Source organism: Prionailurus viverrinus, chromosome B2, assembly GCF_022837055.1.
Source record: "Prionailurus viverrinus isolate Anna chromosome B2, UM_Priviv_1.0, whole genome shotgun sequence".
Lineage (NCBI taxonomy): Eukaryota > Metazoa > Chordata > Mammalia > Carnivora > Felidae > Prionailurus > Prionailurus viverrinus.
The window spans coordinates 106,228,987-106,256,961 of NC_062565.1; the positions used below are offsets into that span (position 1 = coordinate 106,228,987).

Consider the following 27,975-nt stretch of genomic DNA (forward strand, 5'->3'; position numbering starts at 1 on the left):
TGAATCAAAACCTCACTTACTTGATGACTTAATGTCCTGGTGCTTTGAATATCTGGGAGAGGAGAGGGCGTTAAATTTAGTTGTTTTACCTTCTATTTCAGCACAGAAACAAGACACAATCTCATCAGATATAGAAATACCACCTTTAGGGGCGCCTGGGTGGCGCAGTCGGTTAAGCGTCCGACTTCAGCCAGGTCACGATCTCGCGGCCCGTGAGTTCGAGCCCCGCGTCAGGCTCTGGGCTGATGGCTCAGAGCCTGGAGCCTGTTTCTGATTCTGTGTCTCCCTCTCTCTCTGCCCCTCCCCCATTCATGCTCTGTCTCTCTCTGTCCCAAAAATAAATAAATGTTGAAAAAAAAATTAAAAAAAAAAAAAAGAAATACCACCTTTGTGTAAATGACAGCTTTCCAGATACACGGAAAAGACTGACCTTGCTCTTATCAGTGGACTTACTTTAAAACCACAGACTCTTCATTTTTCTTCCTTTACCTTGGATTTGGGGGGAGGCAAGTGTTTTCCTGCCTAAATTCAAACTGATGCTCACTGGCCCCAATTCCCTGGGTTCCTTTAAACTCCTGTGCAGCGAGTGCCCTTACTGAGCTTACGCGAGGTTTTTAAAAACTGTTTTAAGTAAGAGGAGACTGAGAAACGTGAACAGAAAGCAACCTCGGGCAACTGGCATCACATTCTCTTCGTTTTCTTTGTTCAAAATGTGGGCTGTCACTGCTCCTGTAATCCTTTTCAAAAAGAACCTGCATTTTGCTGGGCCTTACTGGATCCGGGGAGGTTGTCGTTATTTTCTCCCCAATTTGTGGGAAATCAAAGTTCCTCTGGTACCAGGGTCAGAGTAAAATAAAAATGTCAAAGTGGGTGGGTACAGGGTTTAGGATGAGCTATTGCAGGTGTGCGGGGACGAGAGTCGAGCTTGTCTGAGCGGGCAAGCCCTCACACACACACACCCCCCCACACACACACACCATTGCTTTTTCGCGCAGTGCTGCGGTCAGCCAGCTACGCCGCCAAGCCTGGGCTGCGAGGGAAGGGGCGGGCTTCGGCGAAGAATGCTGGGTCCCCGAGATGCCCTAGCTGCAGCCAGCCAAGGTAGAACCTCTATGTCCACAGATAGACAGCGGGACCTGCGCGCGGGGGGGGGGGGGGGGCGGAAGAGTGTGACCCTCAGTGATCACGCCTATTGGCCTCGATCTGTCCTGGTCTCCGCGGCTGCGTGGGCACCTGGGCTCCTGGGCTCCTGCTCAGACCAGACCCTGGGCGCGCGGGCCAAGGCTAAGCCAGGACCTGGCGCAGGGGAGGGCGGAACGGGCCCCTGCAGCCAGCTTGCGCCTAGGCGGCAAGTGACACTGGGAGCTACACGCCCACTTCCCGCCTCTAGGAGGGCACTGTGTGGATGTTTGGTTCAGGTTCGCTCTTTTGCCTCCAGAGAAAACAAAGGTGGTTTTTGCCGTTTTCCCAAACATCCAAGGCGGGAGGGTTGGGGTAGGGGCGGGAAGGATGTTATGCTCCACCTGTGCGCCTAGGTCGCCAGAAGCTCTAAGGAGCCTGCAGAACTCGACACCAAGGCAAGCTGGCTTCCAAAAAGGCTTGCGCAAAACTGGGCTGAATGGCGTCCTTATTTATTTATTTTAATTTAAATCTTCTTTAAAATAGGTTACCGCGCTCGGCACGGCTCACCATTTATAAACCGAACTGAAGACTGGGAGCCATTACCCATTTATTATTCGGGCAAAACCAAAACCTCAGCCCCGAAACAATTTGGCTTAAAATATTCACATCTTGAAGACAAATATATCTTTAAGGGTGCATTTGTTTCCAGTGTTGCAGCCTGAGAATCGATGTCAGACTTTTTGTTTTTGTTTTTGTTTTAATGGGTAATAACTGGAGTTCCCTAATGCCCGCGGCGTCTCCCTTGGTTCTGGGCTCTCCGAGCTCCCAAGCCCTGCCCCCGCCGCCACCTCAGGTCTCACTACCGCTATCTCCTTAACGCTCTTTCCACCACCTGACCCAGCCGTACGGACAGCCTAGTCTCGATTCGCCCCTAAACTTACGGGATGCAGGACTCCCCTGTGACACCCTCCTCCCCAGGGGGCTGTGATGGGAATGGGGAGTGCTTGGGGAGGATGGAGAGCAACGCCAGAAGCCGGTCCAAGCCTGCCGAGCTCTCAGAGAAGGAAAGGGAACAACGACGCACGTTTCGCAATCAAAATGCATCCTTTCAACGCTTCGAAAATGAAACCTAAAATCCCAGCAGCTGTTTTACTGGTTGAAGAGACTACATACAACAGCCCTCTCTGACCTCCCTGCATTCTCTAGGCCGACTCCTCTTGCAGTCCCCAAAAGTTACCGCAACTTTCAAGGACTCACGCCGAGGAGACCGGGGGCTGCCGGGGGCTGCCGGGGGCTGGGTAAGGCCTCCTGGACTCCTCGAAAGCAGCTCGCACGGGAGGGGCCGGATGCGGGGCGCCAACAACGCAGATGGGGCGGGTTCGGGTGGGGGACTTCAAAGAGAAAGTGCCGGGATCGAACACTAATGAGGCAGAAGGGACCGACCCCAGAGAGCTGAACTGAAGTGTGGGAGCTGGAGGCGGTCGGGCGGGCGGGGTCGGTAGAGGTGCAGGGGCGGTCAGTACTGGCTTCAGCCACCGCCTCCCCCCCCCCCCCCCCCGAGGGAGCTGCTCCGCTCCCGGGAGGAGTCTTCGCACTCCCTGGACTTCCTGTCTGAGACGACGAGGATCCCCTAGGGGATTCCTGGGGAAGGCGCTACCCACCCGGCGCTCACCAGGCGCGGAGAGCCCACCTCCTGCCCCACCTCGCCAACCCCGGGCGCACACACTCTCAAATCTCCAGTGTGAGGCCGGGGCTCTCCCAAGGGACCTTTGCCACCACGCATCAAACTTTTTTCTCTCCCCAAGTGCGAGAACCCCCACTTCCCCCCTTCCACATTCCCCCCCCCTTCGTCTCTCCCATTCCGTCTCTCTCTGGGTTTCTGTCTCTCTGTCTCTCTGTCTCTCTGTCTCTCTCTCGCTTTAGCCTGAGAGTCCTACTCCTCCCGGTGCAAAGCCTCCGGCCTCAAGCTCGGGGGTGCGCCGTTCGCGGTACCCTTGGCCCCCAGCTCGCCGCCGGGCAGCCCTGAGAAACACCTCGGTAGCCCCTCGGCCCGGTCCCCGGCTCCCTATTGGCCCCCGGTCCCCGCCCCCCCCCACGGCCCCCTCCCCCTTCCGCGGCCCAGAGTGGCGTCAGCACGCCTCCCCGGCGTGGGGTTTAAATGCCCACTAGCTGGAGCACCGGCGCTTCTGTCCCGGAGCAGCGTCCGGGTTGAAATTGCCGGGTGGGAGGGGAGCCTGCGAGCGAGCGGGATCCCGAGCCGCGGAGCGCGCTGCCCACCGCTCCGCCCGCAGATGACACGGGAGCTCGAGCCCAAGCGCCGCCCATGCAGCATCCCTGCGCTCCACCGACCGAGAGTTGATGATAAAATACTTAGCCGTCTCCGCTGCGGGGAGCCATGAGCTGTCTGGATGTTATGTACCAAGTCTATGGTCCTCCCCAGCCTTACTTTGCAGCCGCCTACACCCCCTACCACCAGGTACGTGTCTCCCCCGGGCCGGGACCTCGGAGACGGGTGGCGCGCCCCCGCTGCCTGGAGCACCGCCTGTACCCCGAGGTCCGGGACGCCTCCGCACGGGTCCGGGGCGTCCTACCAGCGGCGGGAGCCTCGCGGATGCGGCGACTGCCGGCGCTGCCACACGGTCGCTTGAGCTAACCCTTTAGCGTGTCCACTTGCGCTCCCGGGAAAGCAGCTAAGCCCTGTTAATGCGTGCCCCGTCCTTCCGGGGAACAATCAGACGAGGTTCGTGTGAGCTGAATTGCCTCCTTAGAGTCTGTCGGACTCCAGATTCTTCGGTGCGGGGTAAGGGGAGCTGCGATCAACGCTCACGCAGGGAAAACCAAACTTTGGTCTCAAAGGTGAGAGTGACAAGAGAACAAAAGTAAAGACCTGCCTGTGCCTCTTTCTATCTGAAATGCAAAGATCTAGCCACTCATCCCTGCAAGCTTATCTAAGGAGTAACTTTATTCCGTTTAAATTCTCAAGGGATCAGGCCAATTAATTCCGGAACCAGAGAATTCGTTACAAAGAGAACTGGCGCAAAAGCATGGGTTTTATCATCTTTGCTCTGCAAAGTTCTGGGGATTATTATTGGGGTGCAGTTGACCTGGCAGAGGAGGGCTTCAAAGATAATATTCTTTTCGCTTTTCTTGAGGCTGAGTAGCTGCATTAGGCTGTCCTGCTCTCCACAGAACAGTGGTTACCTGTAAGAAGACCACTTAACCTCAATTGGGCAAACTCTTGAAGTTTCCTTTAATTATTCCATTTTCTCTCTTCTCCAAGCTGAGTCTGGGCGACCAGTTTTTCTTCCCATTTCCTCAGCTAGTGTAGTAAAAACTGAGGACCGTAGTCCAGTAAAAAGAGTAAGTTCACACACCCAGGAGGCCGTAGGGGTCCCAAGCAGATTTCAAAGTGAGGGCTTGGACCCCTGCTTCAGAGAGACAGAAGTACATCCGGACCCCCAGTCCAAGGTTTTGCCCATTTTGCTTGCAAATTCGGAACGTCTGTTCGAAAATTTCCTGCTGAATTAATGATGGAACGAGCAGATTTTGCTTTTTGCTTTTTTCCTTCTACCTCCCCCCTTTTTAAACTTTCCATCCAGGGAGTTTGTTTAGTCTCACAATATTCATTTGGGGAATCCTCAGAGTCCCTCATTATAAGCCAAGCGGGAATGTGGTGAAAGTGGTGATATTGCTAAATAACTACAGTCTTTTGGCTTCAGTGTCTGAGATGGTTCCTTCCCAGGCTGTGACTATTGCAAAGAGGAGAGGTGGGTTGATTTTCTGTCTGCTTGGTCCTTTCTCCCCCCTGGGCCTGGACCAATAATCTATTCCATTAAGATCTCCGTTCATCTTTGTATGATCAGCCCGCTTTGAGGCCATCTCTCCCTGCATAAATGCTTTAACACTGCATTCAGTCCATTGCTCACTTCTAAGAAGATATTTCAGCAACCACACTTGGTTTTTAAAATCGCTACCAGACAGCCATAATTCACTCAACCTCACAGCCAAGATCTTCTTCTCTCCCTTTTATTACTTGTTTCCCCAATGTGCATAGAGATGGTGAAAGCAGAAGTGCTCAGGTTTTTCCTTACTCAAAAGAAGACCTCTTTAAAAACTGAGCTAGACTCTTGAGTGGACATTTTATGGGTGACCAAACAAATATCAACTTGCATTTATTTAAATGATTCACGTCAGGATGTCATTCCACGTTTTTACCTCACATAATTCCTTCCCAAATAGAACTACCTCATACCTCTTCGCAGTTCTTCATTCACATTCCTGGCTGTGCTGCACAGAGTGGATTTTGGTGTTTTCGTGCTCTGTCACAACGATGCTTAACGTCTTGCATCTTGTGCATCTACCTTGGATTCTTAAGCAGGGGACAATCAGGCCCAAACTGGAATTGGATGCCCTTCACCCTTGGAGCCTGATTTTAAAAATACATCTGCCCTGAGCCTGGCTCTGCGGTCAAACTCCGCTTATATCCTGGCTGCTTAGGCATCTTCTGGGACCTTTACCCTGACACCTTCAGAGAGCTTTCCGTGTGGTCTAGCGGCGATTCTGGGGAGACAGAGACACCAAGAAAGGCAGTCTGCCTGTCAAGAAGCTCGCACAAGTTACTGAGCACAGGGGCTTATGCATGAATGTCAGTTTTCCCCTGGATACCTTAGGGATCTGACCCCAACTTGCCATCTCTTTTGAAGCTGACTCCTCTATTCTTTCTCTCTTTGAGCAGAAACTAGCCTATTACTCCAAAATGCAGGAAGCCCAAGAGTGCAACGCCAGCCCCAGCAACAGCAGTGGCAGCTCCTCCTTTTCCAGCCAAACTCCAGCCAGCATAAAAGAGGAAGAAGGCAGCCCAGAGAAAGAGCGCCCACCAGAGGCAGAGTACATCAACTCCCGCTGCGTCCTCTTCACCTATTTCCAGGGAGACATCAGCTCCGTGGTGGATGAGCACTTCAGCAGAGCCCTGAGCCAGCCTAGCAGCTATTCCCCAAGCTGTACAAGCAGCAAAGCACCCAGGAGCTCGGGGCCCTGGCGGGGTGAGTAAAGGGCCCGCTTCTAGGGGCAAATAGAGAGCCCTCTCAGCCTGGGGCCCAGCCACAGAGGCTCCAGGGAATCCTAGGTGTCAGAGGAGTTGAGGATGGGCATGTGGGGAGAGTAAGTAAAAGGAAGGAAGAAAGACCTCTCCTTGCAGAGGCAGAGCAGAGTAGAGCAGCGACCTAGAAAAACCACCAGCTTTGGAATTGGGAGTCCTGGGTTTCGTGCTGGCTCCACCAACTTCTAGCAACATGACCTTGGGCAAGTCTCTTAACCTCTTTGAGGTCACTCTATTTACTGGTCTCTAAAATTAGAATGATACCTGCCCTCTTAACTATCCCTGGAGATGGCTGTTCAGCAAACAGAAAACTGTGTGTAAATGTGCTGCGGAAATGTGAGGTTTCCAACACTCTCCCAAGCCCTGAGGGAGATCTGCATCTACAACAACATACAGGGCACTTGTAAGTTCCTGAAAATTTGCCCAGAGAAAAAAGTCTTAGACCCCACTGTCAGCAAAACCTGCTGAAGAATGTCTCCTAAACCGTCCGTATGCTTTTTGCCAGGTTTGAATTCCTTAGGAAATTTTGAAGCAGAAAATGTCTTTCAGAAAGAAAATTAAAGTCCCAAAGAAATAAAAATTTAGGTACAGCTGAAACATCTCTAAGGATTCTCGCCAAACACACCCCCCTCTTTATTCTACCTTTCTCACAAAGCACTGCTTTCTCTAGCCTGGGACAATGATTTATTGGACAAGTCAACTAAATCTCCCTTCCATTCTGAAATCTCAATCTCCTTTAATTTCCAGGACAAGGAAACAAACTTTCTCACTAAACTTAATTCTTGATGTGTACCGAGCTGAGAAACGAAGACTTTGCTGTAAAAAGGAACACAAGTATTACATTTTATGGGGAAATGACAACCCCCACCCTCCCTTTTTTTCTTAAGAGTGTCTGACAGTTTGTGCAAGCCTTGCCTAGATAAGATCCCAAATCATGAGTTTTGAACACAGAACATTCTTTTAATTCTCCAGTTGCCTAAATATTTTTAACAGGAAGACAGTTCACCACTTAGAATGCATTTTTAATTTTTAATTCTTTAGAATGTTCTGCAGATGCCTTCCCCAGAGGAGATGCTCAGTACAGGTCCCTAGGATTAAATCTTTCTTTCCCTCCCCTTCCACTAAAGGCAACACATTTGACCTAAATGCTGTTCTCTTAAAAATGCCTCCAGGCACTAGGAGTCAACAGTGATACTGGCAATAATAATTATTATTCCTGGCGTCCACACTTTAACGAACAAATATTATTAATTAAAACGTAAAAGATCTGTCCCTTTGTGTCCCTCTCAAATAATACAGCTGCCCTTTTAGTAAGTCTAGTTTACTCTTTTGCTTGAGTTCTTGGAAAAAAATATTTGAAAGAAGGTTTCTAGAAAGGAGGCTAATAATAGCAAGACTTCGAAATATGTCGATGGACTTCCAGTCTATCAGAGGCCCTGGAGGGGCACATTTTCTGGAGCTGGGGAGGGTGAAACGCGAGAGGGGGTAGTGAAATCTCTAGGCGGCCGACCAAGAGTGGGAAGAGGTATCTTTAGCTAGGGGAGAGAGAGGCTTCGGGTTGGGAATGGGAGGCCGTGTCTGCCCCGGAGCCGCCGAGGCAGCGCAGCCCGCAGTGGAGGAAGCTCCCAGCGCCCCAAAACTGGAACTGCAGAGGGGAATCTCACCGCTCTGCCTCCCCAGCCTGTTCTGGGGGTTCCGCACTGGAAACGCGTCTGCGAATCCGAGGAAGCCGCCCTCCTTCCCAAAGAGTTTCTCCCATTTTGCGGTGCCTCGACCTCGAATTCGCAGGGTGCATCCGCCTCCGAAAGACGCCGCCCCTGTGGGCGGGCAGCGGGTCGGCTCCCGGCCGCGGCTCGCCCGCACTTTGCCCGCCTGGCGCTTTCAGCGCTCCCGCTTCCATCTACCTGCGGTGACGCGCTCCTCTCTTCCTTTCCTCCCCTGCGCCTCGCCTACCTGCAGACGGCTCCTTCCCGATGAGCCAGCGCAGCTTCCCCGCCTCCTTCTGGAACAGCGCGTACCAGGCTCCGGTGCCCGCGCCGCTGGGCAGCCCGCTGGCCACCGCGCACTCGGAGTTGCCCTTCGCCGCCGCCGACCCCTACTCGCCCGCCGCGCTGCACGGCCACCTGCACCAGAGCGCGGCCGAGCCCTGGCACCACGCGCACCCGCACCACGCGCATCCGCACCACCCCTACGCCCTGGGCGGCGCCCTCGGCGCCCAGGCCGCCGCCTACCCGCGGCCCGCCGCCGTGCACGAGGTCTACGCGCCGCACTTCGACCCGCGCTACGGGCCGCTGCTGATGCCGGCAGCCTCGGGGCGCCCGGCCCGCCTCGCGCCCGCGCCGGCGCCCGCGCCCGGCAGCCCGCCCTGCGAGCTCTCCGCCAAGGGCGAGCCGACCGGCGCAGCGTGGGCCGCGCCCGGGGGACCCTTCGCGAGCCCCGCGGGGGACGTGGCCCAGGGTCTGGGACTCAGCGTGGACTCAGGTAAGCGGGAGAGGGACCTTGGCCTCCCCGGACCCCTCCTGCCCTGTGTCCGACCCTGGGTTGAGCCCCGGACCTCCCTTAGTTCTCCTTGGAGACCCCAGTGACCTTGTGGCCCAGGGGTCTGCATGGCAGGGTTGTGCTTCAGTAAACAGATGACCCAGTGTCATCGGTGTGGGCAGAATGAGAAAGTAGGCTCCCCCCCCAAATTAAATTTAAATAAATAAATAAGTAATAAATAAATTTGTTGGAAAGGTTCTATAGCTCTGCGCTGTTCAATCCTGTAGCCGTTAGCCACTTGAAAGGTGGCCAGGAGGAACTGGGATGTGCTTACGTGCCTGATACACACTGGATTTCAAAACTGTACCAAAAAAGAATGTGAAATTCATCTCACTGGTATTTTTATGTTGACTGCATGTTGAAATACTTTCGACACGTTGCATATTGAACATACTGGGTTAAATAAAACATATTGCGAAGATTCATTCTCACCTGGTTCTTTTTACTCTTTTTCAATGTGGCTGCTAGAAAATTTAGAATTATGCCTGTGGCCCCCATTGTGTTTTTATTGGACAGCGCTGATCTAGAGGACCTGCTCAGAGTGTAGTTCATAATCTTCTAAAGTTTGGGGGGGGGGGGTACTGTCTCCTGGTGACAGTTATAAGGAAAGGAAAATATGATTTTGTTATCAACTTAATCGCCAATTAAATAGGTGTCTTAAAATGTAAAACTTAAGGAGAATGTGCTCTTAATGACAATACTGAATTTCTGACTTGAGTTGAATTTGAAAGGTACATTCAAATAAGGGTTTACTCTTCTGCTTGCTTTACTTTTAGGGCATAACCAAAAAAATGGTTATATTATAAACGCAATCATTGGCTTGTAGTCTTGCCCACTCGCCCTTCTTTCAGGTGAAGATTTGACATTTCTGTTTGCTTTGCTTTTACTTTCATTCATGCCCTTTAGATGAATTCTGTGACATTTGCAATAAAACTGTGGCGTTTGTCTTTCTCTTTCCTTAAATACCTGTGCCTTCCCGTCCCCAACCCCTTCTCTCTCCCTCTCTTGTTTTTCTTCTCCGTCTCTCTCTCTCTCTCTCTCTTGTTTTCTCTCTGTTTTCAGGTTTGCAGCCTCAGGACAAAAGCAAGGATCTGTACTGGTTTTAGACAGCCCACCTTCTTCCCCGTAGGTCTCTGCATAGCGCACTTGATGGCACTCAGCTGAAATCGAGTGGGTTTGTAACAGCTTCTGATCTTGGTTTGCAGCTCGTCGCTATTCCCTCTGTGGTGCATCCCTCCTGAGCTGATCTGCTGACCCAGGGTTTCCCCTTCCCTTTCCCTTCTGACCAGCCGTGGAGGCTCAGCATCTGTGCCTCTCACTTCATGGATGAGGACATGGGGGAAGGCAGAGACTTCAAACTTCTCCGTGTATTGGGAAAACCAAAACACACATCTACAGAAATATTGTCAAACCATAATTCCTTCTGTGGAAAGAGCAGATCCAAAGACTGAATTATGTTGAATGACTTTTGGGCACATCACTGGAAATATCTGCGGTGAGGTCACTTAGATGATACGATGTCATAAATTTTCCTGGAAAGAGGAGGAAAAAAAGAGACTTTTTGGTGTGAATATTTTTTATGCTGATGTGAATTATTTCATTAAGTAGTGTGGCCGTAGCACTACGGATGTCAGTATCCTCACATTTGAAATGTATTTGTATTTGCATCAAAGACTGTGGTAGAGAAGTAAAAGAGGCCAATTCCTTCTTCCTCACCTCATAGCCTCCAGTTCCCTTCCTGCCAGCTCCCTCGCTGCAATACCCACTCCAGACACAAAGACACACTTTTTTCCTTTGGACTGTGAACATGGAAGCCTCAGCCTAAATGTGAGTGGCAAGTGGCTTATCTGGAGCCACCTGCCCAAGTCTTACTGAAATGCAGCTGTTGTAGGACAACTGTTTAAAACTCCAGAAATACATCGACCAAGGTGGCACTTCCCAGTGTTTGGCACAACAATTGCAATTGCACTGGATATATTTTATATGTGTGTGTGTGTGTAGATATATATCATATTTTTTACGAGGAACGTTTTACGATGAAAGAAGAAACCCTTCTCTGCCTTCTCTCCCACAAATTCTGCCTCTCCTTCTATCCTCCTCTGGATGAAAAGAAGCAACAAGAGATCCCCAACTGTCTCTGTGAAGAACTAGGAATCACCACAAGGGGAAGAAATGTCCATGGAGTCTCTAATACCTCGAATATTCCTCTCAGTCTCTATGGTCATGATTTGGGCACTTCAGTTTGGGGACAGGGGAAGGGGTCTGTGCGTGGGCAAAATTGAAGGTGATGAGGAAGAAGGAACAAACATTAAAGATGTCTCTTTACTACAAGGTAACTGTGTTATTTCATAAGAAGAAAATAAATGTCCTAGTCTTTCTCCAGTAGAATAAAATAATTTATAGTAGTACAGTCTGATGTCAGTAAGTACCACTACTTTATATGTAGAGTGCTCTGTGTTTTTCCAAAGTGTGTGCCATTCTGTGAAAGCTGATAACTCTTTTCCACTTCCCATCAACCCTGGAGGTGAGAAGTTAGGTAGACCACCTCTGTTTCACAAATGAGAAAATTGTGGCCCACGGAAGCCCAGGGCTTATCTGTCAGCATTCACTGGGTTAAAAGCAGAGATGATGCTGAAAAGGCTACCTGTGCACCATTCAGTCAGGTACATAATTATTGTTACTTCGTAAATTCTAGACTCTTAAAACAGTATTCAGTTAAAAGGTGTTTTGGGAATATTGGTTATATTATATTTTAATAAGCTAGGCTACGAAACCAAACCTACTAGGAGGAAGAAAAAAAAAGGAAAAGCGAGAGAGAGAGAGAGAGAGAGAGAGAGAGAGAGAGATTATTTAAGAAATTAGTGGTCTTTCTCTTAATTTTCTCTTGATGCCAAAGTTGCGTTCACTCACTTCATTCACTAAAATGCCCAAGGGAGAGATTTTGTGTTATGTTCCAATTGCCCTTGCAGACTGTGAAAACATAAAAAGATGAGTTCAAACATTGACCTCCATTGTAACGTGAGAAACAAATTTATCTTGGATGATCATCTCAGGAGTTGGGGCGGTAAGGGACCCTACTCAGTGTACGGCTTAGGGGAGTTACCCAGCCCCTCTTTCCATCATTACGGTCATCACAAGAACCTATCACTGGTGTTGCTCATAAGGAAGGTACTCTCTGGTCATGCTGCCCAGATGTGATAACATTCATAACAACTAATGCTGTTTCTCAGGCACTGGTCTGAGGGCTTTGCATGCAGGTTAACTCATTTAAGTCTCACAGCAATTCTATGTTATATTTATTATCATGATCCCCTTCTTACTGATGAGACAACAGAGGCTCACAGAGGAGAAATAATTTGCCCAGCCACACAGCCATTAAATGGCAGAGCCAGGGTTCCAACCCACTGCGGTAACTACTACTTGCCCTCTTCTAATTTGTCTTCAGTGGCTCAACTTTGGGTCCACTTTGCCCTCCACAGTAGATGAATAAGGAAGGGAAGAAGGCAGGGCAGCCAAGGATGACACATCATAGAACTTACAAAATCCCTGGTCTCAAAGGAACTATCCTAAGACATTTTCACACCCCTTCATCAAACGATACTAACTATAGACCATTCAGTCAGAGGCAGATTTCCATTCTCCTCCAGGAGGCAATTATTATTGCTTCTCTTATTAATTCATTTCAGTATTTTCCAGACTTCACTGCTCTGAAGCTCCTCACACCCAACCCGACCAAGTCGTGTCAGAGTTAGCCTGAGGTTTGGACATTGAAGCAATAACTAAAATTAACTTTGGACTTCTCTGTGGATTTTTTTAATCCATGTTCCATTGGCACGGATCACTGGTATATACAAGCATAAATAAAATGCATTAAGTTCCGGCTGGCTTTTTAGAATTTGCCGCTGAGTATGCAGTTAGGGAAGGAAGCACGGTAGTGCGTTCTTTGCCGGACATGGTCTCCAAGTGTCCCCACTGGAAGAGGCTGTGCCCCTGCCCCACTGCGACAGCGCTCACAGGATCTCTGATCAGAACCCACAGGGAGCACTTTCCCAGCTACGGGGCCCCTGGTTACTGAAACCTCTCTCCTGAGCTGCATCTGACCTGAATATCAGGTTGCCGGTGAGGAGACTCATTCACTGGAACTGGCCTTTGGGGCAGTCCTGAACAGACCATCCAGACTCCAGTGACCTGGCACATAGGACACACGGGTCACAGCATTTCCCTCCGTGTTGTATGTTCCCAAAGTAGAAATGCACAATAACCTAGAACTACAATGATTCTGTCCGTGTGATAAGAGCATCAAAGAGAACCTCGGTAAAAGAAGAGTCCTGACTGACAGGTGAGGCGGTAGGCTCACCAAACCCACGCAAAATACGAATTCCCATGCCTGTCATTAATTTTCATGAAGTGATGCAGCTTTGAGAAGGCAAACTAGTGGTTGACAAAAGGACATTCAAGGGAATGAAAGATGACAGGAGACAAGGCAAACAAGACGTTTTCACGTGTGTTACACCTGGTTGGGAGCCCGAGGGAAAGATAAGCTTCTGCTCCCCTCATCCCCGCTGGCACTGGCGGCCTCCTCACGCACTCTTCCCTCCGCGCTTGGCCTCCGCTGAGCCAGAGGTGATGAAAAGGGGAGAGACAGCTCTGCGCCACCAAGTAATCCTTTTGCCGATTGCCCTCTGGCTGAGAACTCAGTCACCCAGCTTCAGGGAACTCTATCTGTTCTACTCCTTTAGTTTAAAAGCAGTTTCCAGCCTGTCTCATTTCCCCCTTTGAAGTTCTATTTCAATGTGTGGCAAATTCTAGCAATGACTTAAGATTGATTTGGGCCTGGATGGGAAGGAGGGCAGAGGTGGTGGATGTGAGGACTTAGATCCCCTGACTGGAAGCTTCTCTTGACACTCTTTCTGGGTAAGTACTGCACTTTCTGTGCTCATTTTTATCTGAGGAAACAACTCTTAAGATCAATTTAACCTCCAGTTTGCTCAGAATCATAAACCCTGCGTTCATGTGCAGACACCCATAACCCTCCTATCGAAATAAACAAGAATTTTTTTTTAACACGCAGCGATTGATCACTGTGGGGTTGGAGGAGATAAAAAAAATTAATAAAAACTTAGACAAACTGCTTTCCATATAAATGCTTTTTCTGTAAATTGCACTTTAATTTTTTTTTTTAAGTTTATTTACTTTGGGAGAGAGACGGAGAGAAAGCAAGCAGGGGAGGAGCAGAGAGAGGGAGAGACAGAATCCCAAGCAGGCTCCAAGCTCACAGCGCAGAGCCCTACATGGGCCTTGAACTCACAAACGTTGAAATCATGACCTGAGCCGAAATCAAGAGTCGGATGCTTAACACACTGAACCACTCAGGCGCCCCTCTATAAATTCCATTTTAAATGTAATTCTTATAGTCAAAGCATTAAAGAAAAATTGAAAGATATTTGCAAAGACTTTAAAAATAAATGAAACCAGGGGCACCTCGTTGGCTCAGTCCATTAAGCAACCAACTTTTGATTTCGGCTCAGGTCAGGATCTCTCCATTCATGAAACTGAGCCCCAACTAGAGCTCCATGCATGGAGCCTGCTTGAGATTCTCTCTCTCCCCCTCTCTCTGCCCCTCCCCAGTCGTGCTCTCTCTCAATAATAAATAAATAAACTTAAAAAAAAATAAATGAAACCAAAAAACCTAAGATTCGTTTATAAAATTGCATTAACTCTGTTAATAATATACCTGCAAATAATTCACATTTTGATCATACTTATCAAAGTCCATACTCTATATATTCCATTTTCCTTGCAAGACTTTTAGGAATTAATATTATTCGTTATTTACTACATATTCCTAAAATCTGGAGTAAAGGAATAAATGTCCTGAAGGCAGTATCATTATTAGATTTGCTGTTTATACATAACTGAAGTTTTGACATTTATACAAGCAACATGGTTAAGCAAACATAAATCTCCCATTTCCCCATGAATAAATTAAACTCTAACAATATAAATATGGTCTCCTCACAACAGAATCTATCTACAAATCTTTCTCTCTCCTTCACACACACACACACACACACACACACACACACACTGATGCAGGCCTAAAGGGAAATCAGAGACACCGTGGCCTCAGACAGGCACAGACACAAATGATTATTCTCACTTGACAGACCAACTGTACCGCTCTTTCCTTGTATTTCACTCCAGCCCCAGAGGGCTGGATCAGGAAAGAGACACTTGATAGCTGCTGGTTCCGTGGCTGAAATATTTGTAAAGTTAACGCATAATCTGAAAGCAGAAGCTAATAAATTATAGAGTGCTAATTGGAGCTGGAGTGGAGCTGTCAATCACATTATCCCAAACAGAGAGACCCTCATACCCTAAAAAGGCAAAGCAGCCTACAGGAACAGCTCCCAGTTGTTTCCAGCCTTCACCTGAACCCCAGCATAAACATCGAGTCCAGGCAGAGTGGCCTCAGGCAGAGTGGCCTCAGGCAGAGTTGGCAGAAGTGATTCTGCTAATCCAACCTCACTTTAAGAAGACACAGATTCTCTTTTAGGAGGAAAGAGTAAAATGGTTTCACCAAAGTATTGTGTTCCGAGTAAAATAGTTTTACTGAAATATTAATGTTTAGAGAAACATATTTACAGAAATATATATATATATATGTTTGATATATATGTTTGATATATATGTTTGATATATATATATATATATATCTCAAATTTACTAGGACACTTACTACTTGGGTAAAATGTTAACCTTTATTTGGAGTTTTTCACTTAAAAAAAACAAGTTTAACTCAATAAGAGAAAAATCTCAAGTTCTCCACAAATTAATGTCATATCTACCTCAAGTTAGAGTACCTCTAGGGGTTTTCCAATATACTCTTACAGAACCCAGTCCTATAGAACAAAAATAAGATGTCCACACTTCCAGTGCCTTACTGGAACTCATTCAGTTCCTCCTGAAAGAGCAGCAGCAGATTTTTTATTCTTTTGTTTTGTTCTTATAAAATCCTGGTGATCTCTGGTTCTACTTATCTCCCACTGTTTCAGATGGCTAAAGTCATCTTGTTCAAACTGTCCTCCTCTGTCATCATCATTTCCTACCCATCGTTTCCTACCCAAACCATATAAATCAATAAATATATAATTATTACATATAAGAAAATTTAGGTTGAAGGTAAACTAAATTTTTGGAAAACAAAACTAAAGAATTAAAATGTTTTGATTCCTAATCAATATTTGTGTGACTCTCATGACCTAGTTACCAGGTAGAAATTTTTACCAACATTTATTTGTGGGATCTATGCTTTGGTCTTTATGTGAATTTACAACTAGTAAAATACTGTTATAATTTAGAAACTTCTTTAGAATGCTTGAAATAAAAATAGTTCTCACTCGGGCAAAGCAAATTGCACATCTTAAAATTTCAAACACACAATGGCTCAAATCAACAATTATAATAATGGGAATGTCATAAGCTTATTTCTTTTCTGGCTAATTCTCATTGCTATAGCTTTGCCCTTATTTTTGGCAACTACGTTACTGGCCCTGTGCCAATAATGGCACTATCATGAAATGGGATGGAAAACAAAAATATGTATTTTGTTGTTGCTGCTGTTTAGTTTTACTAGGTGCAATAGTATTTCTTTTTTTCTTCATCTACCACATTTTATGCAATGTGTTATGCATCCCACAAAATGATTGGATGTTTTTCATCTAGTATCATATGACTTTTTTTTATATTGTACCTGCTTTTTTTAATGGAGGTTCTGATATCTTAAGAAGCACTGCCTAAAGGTTCTGTATTATTAGTGTTATCCCACCTTGCTTGGTGGAGTGTGAAATCCTGTTTTTACTTCAGGCAATTTCTCCTCCATACCCAGAAACTGATGGACAGATTTTGGTAACAAACATAGAGAATAGAGCTTATGATATTTGTTCTTCCTTGTCAAAGACTTCTAAGAACACATTTTTTTGCTTGCACTTTAAAAAGAGAATTTTTTTTAATGTTTTATTCTTGAGAGAGAGAGAGAGACAGAGCGTGAGAGGGGGGAAGGGCAGAGAAAGAGGGAAACACAGAATCCGAAGCAGGCTCCAGGCTCCAAGCTGTCTGCACAGAACCCTCACGAACCGAACCATGAGATCATGACCTGAGCCGAAGTCGGACGCTCAACCAACTGAGCCACCCAGGCGCCCTTTGCTTGCACTTTTTTAAAGGAATAAGAGAAGAGTCTAGGGAAATGTCAGATTTATACCCTGAGGGAAAACCACAATGAAACTGTACTCAACTGGAATTGGTGAGAAGGAAAATTATTCACAATTTTATGTTTAACAGTTCCAAACTATGTAGTTAATAAATAAAAGTTACTAATACTGACACCTTCATCTTGCATTGAAGTTTGAGATGTCTGGTTATTTGATATTTAAGGAGTGGTGTTATTATAAATATGACCGAAAAAAATTTAAATCCACCATTGGGATACTGCCATCTCCCTTTTTTGCCTGAGATATAAAATGTATTGGAACTAAAAAGGAAAAATAAACAATGCTTCCCAGCCACAAAATGTACCAGGCCGCAGGTTAACATAGTCTTTAGGTCTTGGGAGAAAAAAGAAAATATAGGTACCACTGAATCTCCCTATGTTACAGAACAGCAATAAGGGCAATACATTAAATGTTAAAATAAAACAAAATTACACAGTTTAATAGTGTGTAATTTTTCGGGTCCTAAAAGCTTATGAGAACATTTCTTACTGCTATTTTAGAGTCCATATTTAATTTTTGTCACCTCCTTTATTAGAGGAATTTCTAACTTGAACTCAGTTACACACCATTTATTCTTTTTCTCCTTAACATAAACAGAAAAGTCCTACAAGTAACATGAGAGAAAATACTTTGTATGTTGTCTTTTCATTTTCTGATCTACTTCTTGTGCTTTCTTGTCCTGTGTATCCATAGCAACACTCAGAATGAAGTTAGAGCTACTTTGTCTCAGTTTTCAGGAGGACATCAAACTCACCTTCAGCTCAACAATGCACAATGTAGAAATTAACAGTACCTAAACACAACTCTAGTTGACTGTTCTGGGTTAGAGCAGTTTGCAATGTTTTATCATATTCCACACTTCCATGGAATTGTAAATTCCTTGTAAATTCCTACCTCCTGCTGTATTAGAAAACCTTCACTCTAACTACCCTGTTACCCAAATGTTCTCTCTTCTCCAAAATCTGACAAGTTCTGCCCTCTTCCGTGAAGCTTTGTCTCCACCCCAGACCCGGTGAGTATTCTCGTCTTTATCAGGACTCTTCCCATCTAATGTCTGTGACATTCACTTGGCATTTATTTTCTAACCTCTTGGGACAAAAGTTCAGAATTTAAGAGGTTGCGGTAACCCTAAAGATCATCCCATTCACCCTTGAGTTGTAATATTCTTTACCTCCTTAACTAGATATTAAATACATTGGGCAGGTACCACCAATTATTTTGTGAAAAACACACTCAAATTATTGCATTAATTTTTTATATTTTATTAGGTGCAAGTGAATTTAAAAATAGAAGTTGAGCTGAAGTTTGAAGTAAAAGTTAAAAAAAAAAAAAGAAAAGGAAAGGAAAACTATCTGGAAGCCTGCTTCGGTAAAGAAAATCCTTTTGTTAAAAGGAGTGGGGAGCTCACCACTTTTAGTAGGAGCCAGTTAGGGTCAAATATCATTTTTCTTCACTTGTTTCCCACTCCTTGTGCTCAAGACATCACTTCAACAATTACCGTCTCTTCTCCCTGTATCATCAGTCTGCCCCCTCTACTGGATCATTCCCACTAATACAAAACGGGTTGCAATATTCCTGCCTTTATACAAACGAAAACAAAACAAAACAAAAAACTCCCTTAACCCCATCTCCTTCCAGTTATTTCTCTGTTCCCTTTAAATGACAAAACACCTGACATGAGTCATCTGCTTGCTCCCTCCATTTACTTATTCATTTTCCTTTTACCCACTCTAAGTTTCCTCTACATACGCAACAGTCAAGGCCATCAGTTAGCTCCCTGTGTCTAAATCTGAAGATCAGTTCTCAGTAATCCTTTTACCTGTCTCATCAATAGGGTGATACACCAGTTATGATTTTCTGATAAGCAGATGCCAAGACACGTACCACGTACTGGAGGCCTTAATATGTTCTAGCAAAGATACTACATCTGGCAGAGCAACTATAATTGGAGCTCTATTTGATTTAACTCCGGGTATGCTTGTTCTTTTCCAGGAGCCATGCAGTTTTTGTAGGACCTCTGGTGAATTAAATAGCAAGACGACAGAAACCTTGAACCCTGCAACCTTTAGATCTTTACTGATGGCACTAACCGCTGTCATCCGCTGGGTTTTGACTTTTTATTTGACTTTGTTTCGACTCGGCCAGGGGAGGGAAACTAGGAGGGCCGGAGTTTCAGAGGTTCCCACTTGGTCTGACACCTTTCAAGGAGAGAGAGAAAGGAGGATGGGATAGAAAAGAACCTCCGATGACAGTGCCATTCTGGGAAAGTCTCAGCTGAACTGAAAGAAAGTCCCCAAGTCAAAATGGCCGGTTAGCAGCCAGTGACGTCCACTTTGGGCAGGAATGGCACATTTCTGGTACTCCTCCGTATTCAGTCATTGGAGGGAAATGGCCTGAGGGAAGCATGACCTGGCATAAATGTCACAGTAGATCTGAAAGTACAGCAGCTGGAGGTGTCAATTAACCACGCTCCCGATAGCAGGTTCTCTTGAAAGATGATCCAAATAGCACACCTCCACGTCCACCACAGGGGACCATACAATTTATGGTCTGAACAAGATCACTTTCAAGTGTGAAAGGGACACTGGTAGTAATTAATCGAGGATGAAGGCATACAGGGGGACTATCCTGGACAAGCTGGTCCATAAGGCTACCTTCCTTATCAATAATATTTGACACAGTTCATAATTCCATCCTTCTTCAAACACTTTTTTCACTTGGTTTCCAGGATTCCACTCTCTTGATCTTCATACTACTCTTCTGAGTCTTCCTTCTCAGTCTCTGCTAGTCTTTCCTTCGCTCCCTAATATCTAAATATGGAGTGACTCTGGCCTCATGCTTAGATGTTCTCTCTTATTGACATGAGGCCCTGGCTGAGCTGAGCCAGTCTCCTGGCTAGTCTCAACCTTCTGTACATACTGACAACTCTTGAGCCCGAGTCCCCCCTCCTTCATCCCTCTCCACCTGCACACTCAGCCTCTCCCCAGAGATATCAACAACCATCTCAGAGCGAACACACCCCAACTGAACCTCTGCTGGCCACCCCACCTCTCAACATGATCGGCTCTCCAGCAGCCTCCCGCACCCGAGTAAGTGACAACTTCCATTCTTCCTACTGCTCAGGTTAACGTCTTAAGCTTTCTTCTCCTGTACCCTCTATCGAATTCACCAGCGAAGCCTTCCAAAAACCCAAAGGCAACCACTTCCGTCACTTTCACCGCTGCTTCATCACCTTCACGGCCAAGTCATCATCATCTCTTGCCTGCTGGCTCATAGATTCTAGCTGATCTTGCTGCTTCTACCTCTCAGCCCCGCCCTACTCTCAGACTTCTCTCCACACATCTGGAACGATCCTTTCAAAACCTAGGTCACGCTATAGCTCTTGTTTGCTCAGAACTCCTCCACATCTTCTATCACATGCAGGGAAAAGACCAAAGTCCTCTTAATGGCTTACCATGGCCTGCATGATGTAACCACCAGCCCCACACCCTCTTCCTTCAAGTCATTCCCGACCCTGGTGCTATTTCTTTCTCGGGCCAGGCAGGCTTCCATTTCAGGGAGCTTTTGAATTTGCTTTTCCCTCTACGATATAGTCATATGGCTACTATTTTATTTATTTCAGGTCTTTAAGTATCTCTTTATCAAAGCAGCCTTCCCTGGCTATCATACATAAAATAACAACTGCCCTCACTTTCTCTCCCTCTAGCTATGTCTCATCCCCTGATTCATAGTTCTATTAGCACTCAACATTCTCTGACATATCATATATGTCACATACACACACACACACACACACACACACACATACATATACAACAAAAGAGATATTTATTAAGCACTTACTTATAGGAGGAATGTTCTAGACTATTGGGACTATGCTCAAAATGGACAAAAAATATAATTCTCTGTATAACAACAAAAAACAGTTTGAATTTTTCAAAGATGAATGGGGAGAAGTTAGAATGAAGTCTAATGTAGTTATGGAGGTTTGGCTCAGAATATGTAATCCAGTTTTCTTCTCTTGTGACTTCCCTTTTCTGTGGAGAGCCGAAAGCTGAAACAAATGTTTCCCCAATTCATGCTCAGCTGGTGATCCAGGTTTTATTCAGGTTCTATATCAGAGGCAATCACATGACACTTGAAATTTGAGCTGAGATAAATGGGATGTTGGGCACATATTTTATCAATGGGTGTTCTAGCAAATGTGGCAAAGTTCTGCTGCCACACTCTGTCTCTAAGGCTTGTTGATTTGGCAGAAATGGCTTCTTAATTCTAGAAAAGGTGGCATGATGTGGGATCCTGAAGCTTCCTGATTTTGCTACAGGAAGTTTCCTGACTGGAGCGATGTTGTTCCAGTCATAGCAATAACTGCAGCTAATTTAGCAGCTCCGATGGAGGCAGCCCTGTGTTTATATGCATAAGAAGGGACGCCTCCAGATTTGACAAGCAGTTTCCTGATCATGGTAAGAGAAGCAGCTTCTTTAGCAGCCTGGTTCTGCAGTACAGACCTGGAAATAGATTCTGGAATTTCATCCTACAGAGTTCTATTCAACCATCTCAATTCTGAAAAGCCATCTGACATGCTGTAATAAATCCTTTTATTCAAAATTGTCTAGAGTGGAATCTGTTCTCTGCCTCAGAATATTGACCAATATGAAACCTTAAGGAGAACATAGTGAACACATAAAAGGACGGTTTTAAAGGGTTTTTTTTAAAGTAAATCAAATAATTGAGTTGAATAATAAGATGATCTCTCTTTTTCACTCTCAGCTATTTTCTGCTGCTTCTCTCTATTATTGCTGTCTGTTACCTTGCCATTCAGAGGAAAGGTAAAAAAAAAAAAAAAAAGGTAGACTATACAGGCAGCTATAATATCAGCAAGCAAATGTTCTTTTGATATGTAATGCTTTTATTTTTAGTTTTTTACTCTCCTCAATATGGTATAAGATATCAATTCAAGTCAAACTTATTTCCCATCTTATCAAGTGTACATTCTTAGATTTTTCTTTCACTTAAAAAAATCCTTACTGCTAAACTTGTTTCCTTTTAGTCCTCATTCCCTTTTTACTTTTGAAAAATTACACTTTTGTAAAAAAAAAAAAAAAACAATCTTATTCAATTTCTTTAAACCCCTCCCCCGCAAAACAGTTCACTATCTTTCCTGGTTCCTCACTCCCACCTCTTGCAAACACCAATCTGTTCTCTGTGTCTATGAGCTTGAGGTTTTTTTCTCTCTCTCTTTTTCTTTTTTTAAGAGTTCACAAATAAGAAAGATCGTACAGGGGCGCCTGGGTGGCTCAGTCAGTTGAGCATCTGACTTTGGCTCAGGTCATGATCTCACAGTCTGTGAGTTCAAGCCCTGCATGGGGCTCTGTGCTGACGGCTCAGAGCCTAGAGCCTGCTTTGGATTCTGTGTCTCCCTCTCTCTCTATTCCTCCCCCACTCACACTCAGTCTCTCCTTCTCTCTCAAAAATAAAGATCAAAAAATTAAAAAAAAAAAAAGAAAGATCGTACAATATTTGTCTTTCTCTGTCTGGTTTGTTTCACTTAGCAATGCCCTCAAGGTCAATCTATGTTATCATAAATGGCAATGGACATTTAGGTTCTTTCCATAGCTTGGCTATTGTAAGTAATGCTGCATTGAACAAGGCATGCATACATCTTTTCCAATTAGTGTTTTCGTTTTCTTCTGATAAATACCCAGAAGAGAATTGCTAGTTATCTTTTTAATGGTAGTTATCTTTTTAATTTTTTGAGGAACCTCCATACCCTTTCCCGTAGGGGTTGTACCAATTTACATCCCCATCAACAATGTATAAGGGTTACATTTCTTCCCTATCTTTGCCAACATTTGTTCTTGTCTTTTTGATAATAGCCATTCTAACAGAAATGATATCTTACTGTGGTTTTGATTTTCATTTCCCTGATGGTTAATGATTTCCCATCTTTCCATGTACCTGTTGGCCATCTGTATATGTCTTCTTTGGAAAAATGTCTATTCAGATCTTCTGCCCATTTTTTCAGTTTTTATTTTAATTCCAGTTGATTGATATCCAGTGTTATATTAGTTTTAGGTGTACGATATAGTGATTCAACAATTCCATACAGCACCCAGTGCTCATCATGACAAGTGCCCTCCTTAATCCCCATCACCTATTTCACCCATTCCCCCACCCCCTCTCCTCTGTTAACCATGAGTTTGTTCTCTACAATTAAGAGTCTGTTTCTTGATTTGTCTCTCTCTTTTTCTTTTTGCCCTTTGCTCATTTGTTTTGTTTCTTAAATTCCACATATGAGTGAAATCATATGGTATTTGTCTTTCTCTAACTTATTTTGCCTAGAGTTATACCCTCTAGCTCCATCCATGTCACTGCAAATTCTTCTACCCAGATTGTCTTTGAGCTATTGAGTTGTATGAGTTCTTTGTATATTTTGGATATTAGCCCCTTATCAGATATACAATTTGCAATAATCTTCTCCCATTCAATAGGTTGTCTTTTCATTTTGTTGATGGGTTCCTTTTTTGTCCAGGAGTTTTATACTTTCATGTAGTTCCATTTGTTTATTTTTGCTTTTGTTGCTTTTGCTTTTGGTGTCAGATTCAAAAAATCATCAACAAGATGATTACTGTGTCAAGGAGCTTACTGCCTATGTTTTCTTCTCGTTTTATGGTTTCAGGTCTTATATTCAAGTCTCTAATCCATTTTCTGATCCATTGTGTAAGTAGTGGTCCAGTTCCAGTCTTTTGCACGTGGCTGTCCAATTCTCCTAACACCTTTATTGAAGTGACTGTCCTTTCTCCATTGTATGTTCTTGTCTTCTTAGTCATCAATTAATCAACCATGTATGTGTGTCTCTCTGTTCTGTTCCATTGATCTTTGTGTCCGGTTTTGTGCCAATATCATATTGTTTTAATTACTATAGCTTTGTAATATAGTTTGAAAGTAAGAAGCATGATGCCTCCAGATTTTTTCTTTTTTAAAATTTCCTTGGGTATTTGGGGTTCTGTGGCTTCACACAAATTTTAGCATTGTTTGTGCTGTAAAAAATACCACTGGAATTTTGATAGGGATTGCACTGAGTCTATATATTGCTCTGGGTAATATGGATATTTTTAATAATATAAATTCTTCAAATCCCTAAGCACAGAATATCTTTCCATTTATTTATGTCTTCTTCAGTTTGTTTCACTAATGTCTTGTTGTTTTAAATATACAGGTCTTTCACCTCCTTGGCTAAATTTATACTTAGGCATCTTATTCTTTTTGATGCAATTGCAAATTGCATGAGTTTCTCTTTCCGATAGTTTGTTATTAGTGTAAAAAACACAACAGATTTTGTGTATTGATTTTTGTATCCTGCAACATTACTGAATTTATTAGTTCTAGCAGTATTTTGATAGAGTACTTAGTGTTTTCTATATATAATATCATCTCATCTGCAAACAGTGACAGTTTTATTTGCTTGTTCCCAATTTGGGTGCCTTTTATTTCCTTTACTTGCCTAATTGTTCTGGCTAGGACGTCCGATACTAGGTTGAACAAAAGTGGTGAGAGTGGACATCCTTGTCTTGTTTATGATCTTAGAGGAAAAGCTTTTAGCTTTTCACCATTGAGTATGAGCCAGCTGTGGGCTGGCTATAAATAGTCTTTATTATGTTCAGGTACATTTCCTGCATACTCACTTTGTTGTGAGTTTTCATCATAAATGGATGTCAAATTTTGTCAAATGTTTTTTCTGCATCTATTGAGATGATTATATGATTTTTATCCTCCATTCTGTCAATGTTGTGTGTCACATTGACTGCTTTGTGGATATTGAAACATCCTTGGATCTCTGGAATAAGTTCCACTTGACCATGGTGTAAGACACTTTTAGTGTATTGTCATATATGTTTCGATTTACTCATTATGTCTTCTCCCCCAGCTAGAATGCTAGAACATAATCTCCATCAAGACAGAGACTTTGCTTCGTTTATTACTCTAGTATAGTGCCTATAACAATGCTTGCTATATGTAAGCACTCCAAAAATATTGAATGTGGGATGCCTGGATGGCTCAGTAGATTAAGTATCGACTCTTGGTTTTGGTTCAGGTCATGATCTCAAAGTTTCGTGAGAGCCCTGCGTCAGACTCTGCACTGGCAGCACAGAGCCTGCTTGGGATTCTCTCTCCCTATCTCTCTGTCTCTCCCTTCCCCACTTGTGCTATCTCTGTCTCTCTCAAATAAATAAATAAACAAAAAAATATTGAATGAGTGAATGAATGAATGAGCAGATCTACAAGGGAGCAATAAACCACAACATATCCATCCTAAGAGATTTTATGGAGCCATTAGAAACATTTACAAAAAAAAAAAATTGTAAGGGGAAAGCATACACAGTAATGTTAAATGAAAAACAAAAGCAAAAACAGAAGAGATAGAACTACTTCAGCCAAGAACATAAGCTCACATGGGGGAAGGAAACAAAACAAGTTGAAAGGAAATACCCTAAAATAATTACAGTAGAGTTTGGGTGGTATATTTTGGCCCCTTGATTCTTCTGCTGATTGTGAAGAAGGCTGGAAGGATTGGGATAGGTCATCTGGTTCAGGCGTACTGTAGCCCTGATCAACTGTAAAAAGCAAAATTAGATGGGCTTTTCATTTTACCAAGGAAAGAAGGTCAAACAGAAGTCAAGAGCACCTTAGCATTTATTCCACACTCATAAAGGCCATTATGAGAATAACAGGCCATTTGAGACAGGGAAGAAACTGATAGTGGTAAAATAAATTTTTGCCTCCTTTAGCATATGTTCACCATCATTTCAAGGGCTTCCAGAATTTCAGGACTTGCCTAAGTCTGATCTGAACCACAAAGCAGTCTCCTACCTTCTATACTCTATCTAGGTCTTAGATGACTCAACATCAAAAGAATCCTCTTGAGTCCCCCATGGCATTAGACCAATTTTCTGGCATCCTTTCTAAAAGCTACAAGTAAAGACTTGTCATGAAATGTGTTGTAAAAGGGTGATGAGAAAATCAACCAATTAATCCATTAAACATGAACACCTATTTTGGCTTAGAGAAGATACAAAGGGTTAAAAGACATCAGCTTGACTTCACAGAGCTTGCAATTTATTCCAGTTGGTAAGATACATAGAAATTGGATGGAAATAAATGTGGTTACTGCTAAATGAGATGTGAAGATGAGAAGGACAACAGTAATTCTGAGAAGGGAGAAGAGAAGGAGTTAGGGACAAGCCCTTCCAAAAACTTGGCATATGAGCTGATCCTACTTGACGACTGGGATTTAGACAAGAAGAAAATAGGTAAGGAGTTCCAATAGGCCAGGCAAAACCAGTATGGGTAAACAACAGACAGCACATCTGGGCCCAGGAACAGGCTCTTGTCTTAAGAGCGTTTCAAGTAAAGTATTTTCATCAGAATTATATCAACATATTCATTTTATCTAGGTAAATCTTTGTCCAGTTGGCAATGTTAAATCATTAACAACATTTATTTCTTTTTTTTTTTGTACCTGTCAATCCCTTTCATCTATTTCACCGATCCCTCTGCCCCCCTCCCCTCTGGCAGCCACTAGTTTGTTCTCTATAATTATGAGTCTGTTTTTCTCTGTTGTGTTTTGTTGTTGTTTGCGAACAGTATTTTCCATTTGCAACTCACTCTTCCTTATGAATTATTTATTTTCCTTGAACAATTTAAAATGAAGGTAAGACAGGCTTCCTGGATGGCTCAGTCAGTTAAGCATCTGCCTCGTGATTTTGGCTCAGGTCGTGATCTCACAGTTTGTGAGTTTGAGCCCCGCATTGGGCTCCATGCTGACAGTGTAGGGCCTTCTTGGGATTCTCTCTCTCTGCCCCTCCCCTGCTCGCTCTCTCTGTCTCTCTCTCAAAAAATATCCCCTCAGACATTCTATAAATTTCTCTGTTGTCCAAATTGTGATGCACATGGACTGAAAATCCAATTCTTCTATACACTTCTGACTTCTTTGTGTCTTCCAAAATAAAGGTCCATACCACTGGTGGAGCAAAAGTCCCGGCTGCAAGCAACAGAAACAGACTCTGGTTGATTTAAAAGAAAAGCATTTCTTAAAAGGATCTGAGGGTAACTCACAGAATCACCAGAGAGGGCTTGAGAGCCAGACTAGAGCCAGGAGCACTGGCTCAAAACAGCAGAACCAGTCTAATCTGGCTACCCCGACTGCTAGAAGCACCAGGCTCCAGATTTGCTCTGCAGACTCTCCTGGCCCTGGACACCGGATGCCAGGAATCAGACCAGCTGCAGTTGCCACCAACCACCACTGTGGTCCCTGTTTCTTTGCTTCCTTACCTCTCAATTTTAGAAGCTTGTGGTGGGGTGTCTGAGTGGTGGGGGTCACATGCCTGCCTTCTTGCTGCAAGAGATCTTGGGGAAGCAAATGGAACATAGCTCCCACCCAGGAGATAAAGGTGGAGGAGCCCTCCAACAAGGGAAGGGGCGTCATATGCCAGGCTATCAAAAAGAATGATAAATGTCCAGTAGAACATCAGAAGATTAGACAGAAAATATCCTGCCCCATTCAGTGGAATAACAGATGTAGCAGGGGCCACAGATCCTGGACCTTTATTTGGGGGCTGTTCGCCACAGAACGCACACATTGACTTCCCTGTGTTCCTCACCACACAGCCAATTATCCGTGCAGCTTCTCAGGCAGTAAGCAAGTTACAAAATGAACTAAATGATCCAAAGTGGAGATGCATAGGTGATCCTCTTCCAGGAGTGGCTTTTAGCAAATTTTATAATCAAAGTGTTTTCTATATCTAGCAAGCATCCTGTATACTGCAGTGGAATAACAAACAGAATGCTTTCATTAATGTTGCTGCTAGAGTACTTGAGGCATTCAGATTTAAGTGGGTAACTGCAAAAAAAAAAAAAAAAAAAAAAAGATTGGCTTTAAATCAGAGT

General features: G+C 44.4%; 1 protein-coding gene across 2 annotated transcripts; it reads left to right on the plus strand.

Moving 5' to 3' along the window:
- The first annotated feature begins 3,517 nt into the window (after positions 1 to 3,517).
- On the plus strand, positions 3,518 to 10,004 carry VGLL2 (vestigial like family member 2). 2 transcript variants are annotated; one of them, XM_047860706.1, is made up of 4 exons: positions 3,518 to 3,598; positions 5,858 to 6,164; positions 8,180 to 8,701; positions 9,964 to 10,004. In XM_047860706.1, exons 1-4 carry the CDS (start codon positions 3,518 to 3,520, stop codon positions 10,002 to 10,004), a joined length of 951 nt encoding a protein of 316 aa, XP_047716662.1. The 2 variants fall into 2 exon arrangements, with proteins under 2 accessions (XP_047716662.1, XP_047716663.1); XM_047860707.1 differs by lacking the exon at positions 8,180 to 8,701.
- The last annotated feature ends 17,971 nt before the right edge of the window (positions 10,005 to 27,975 follow it).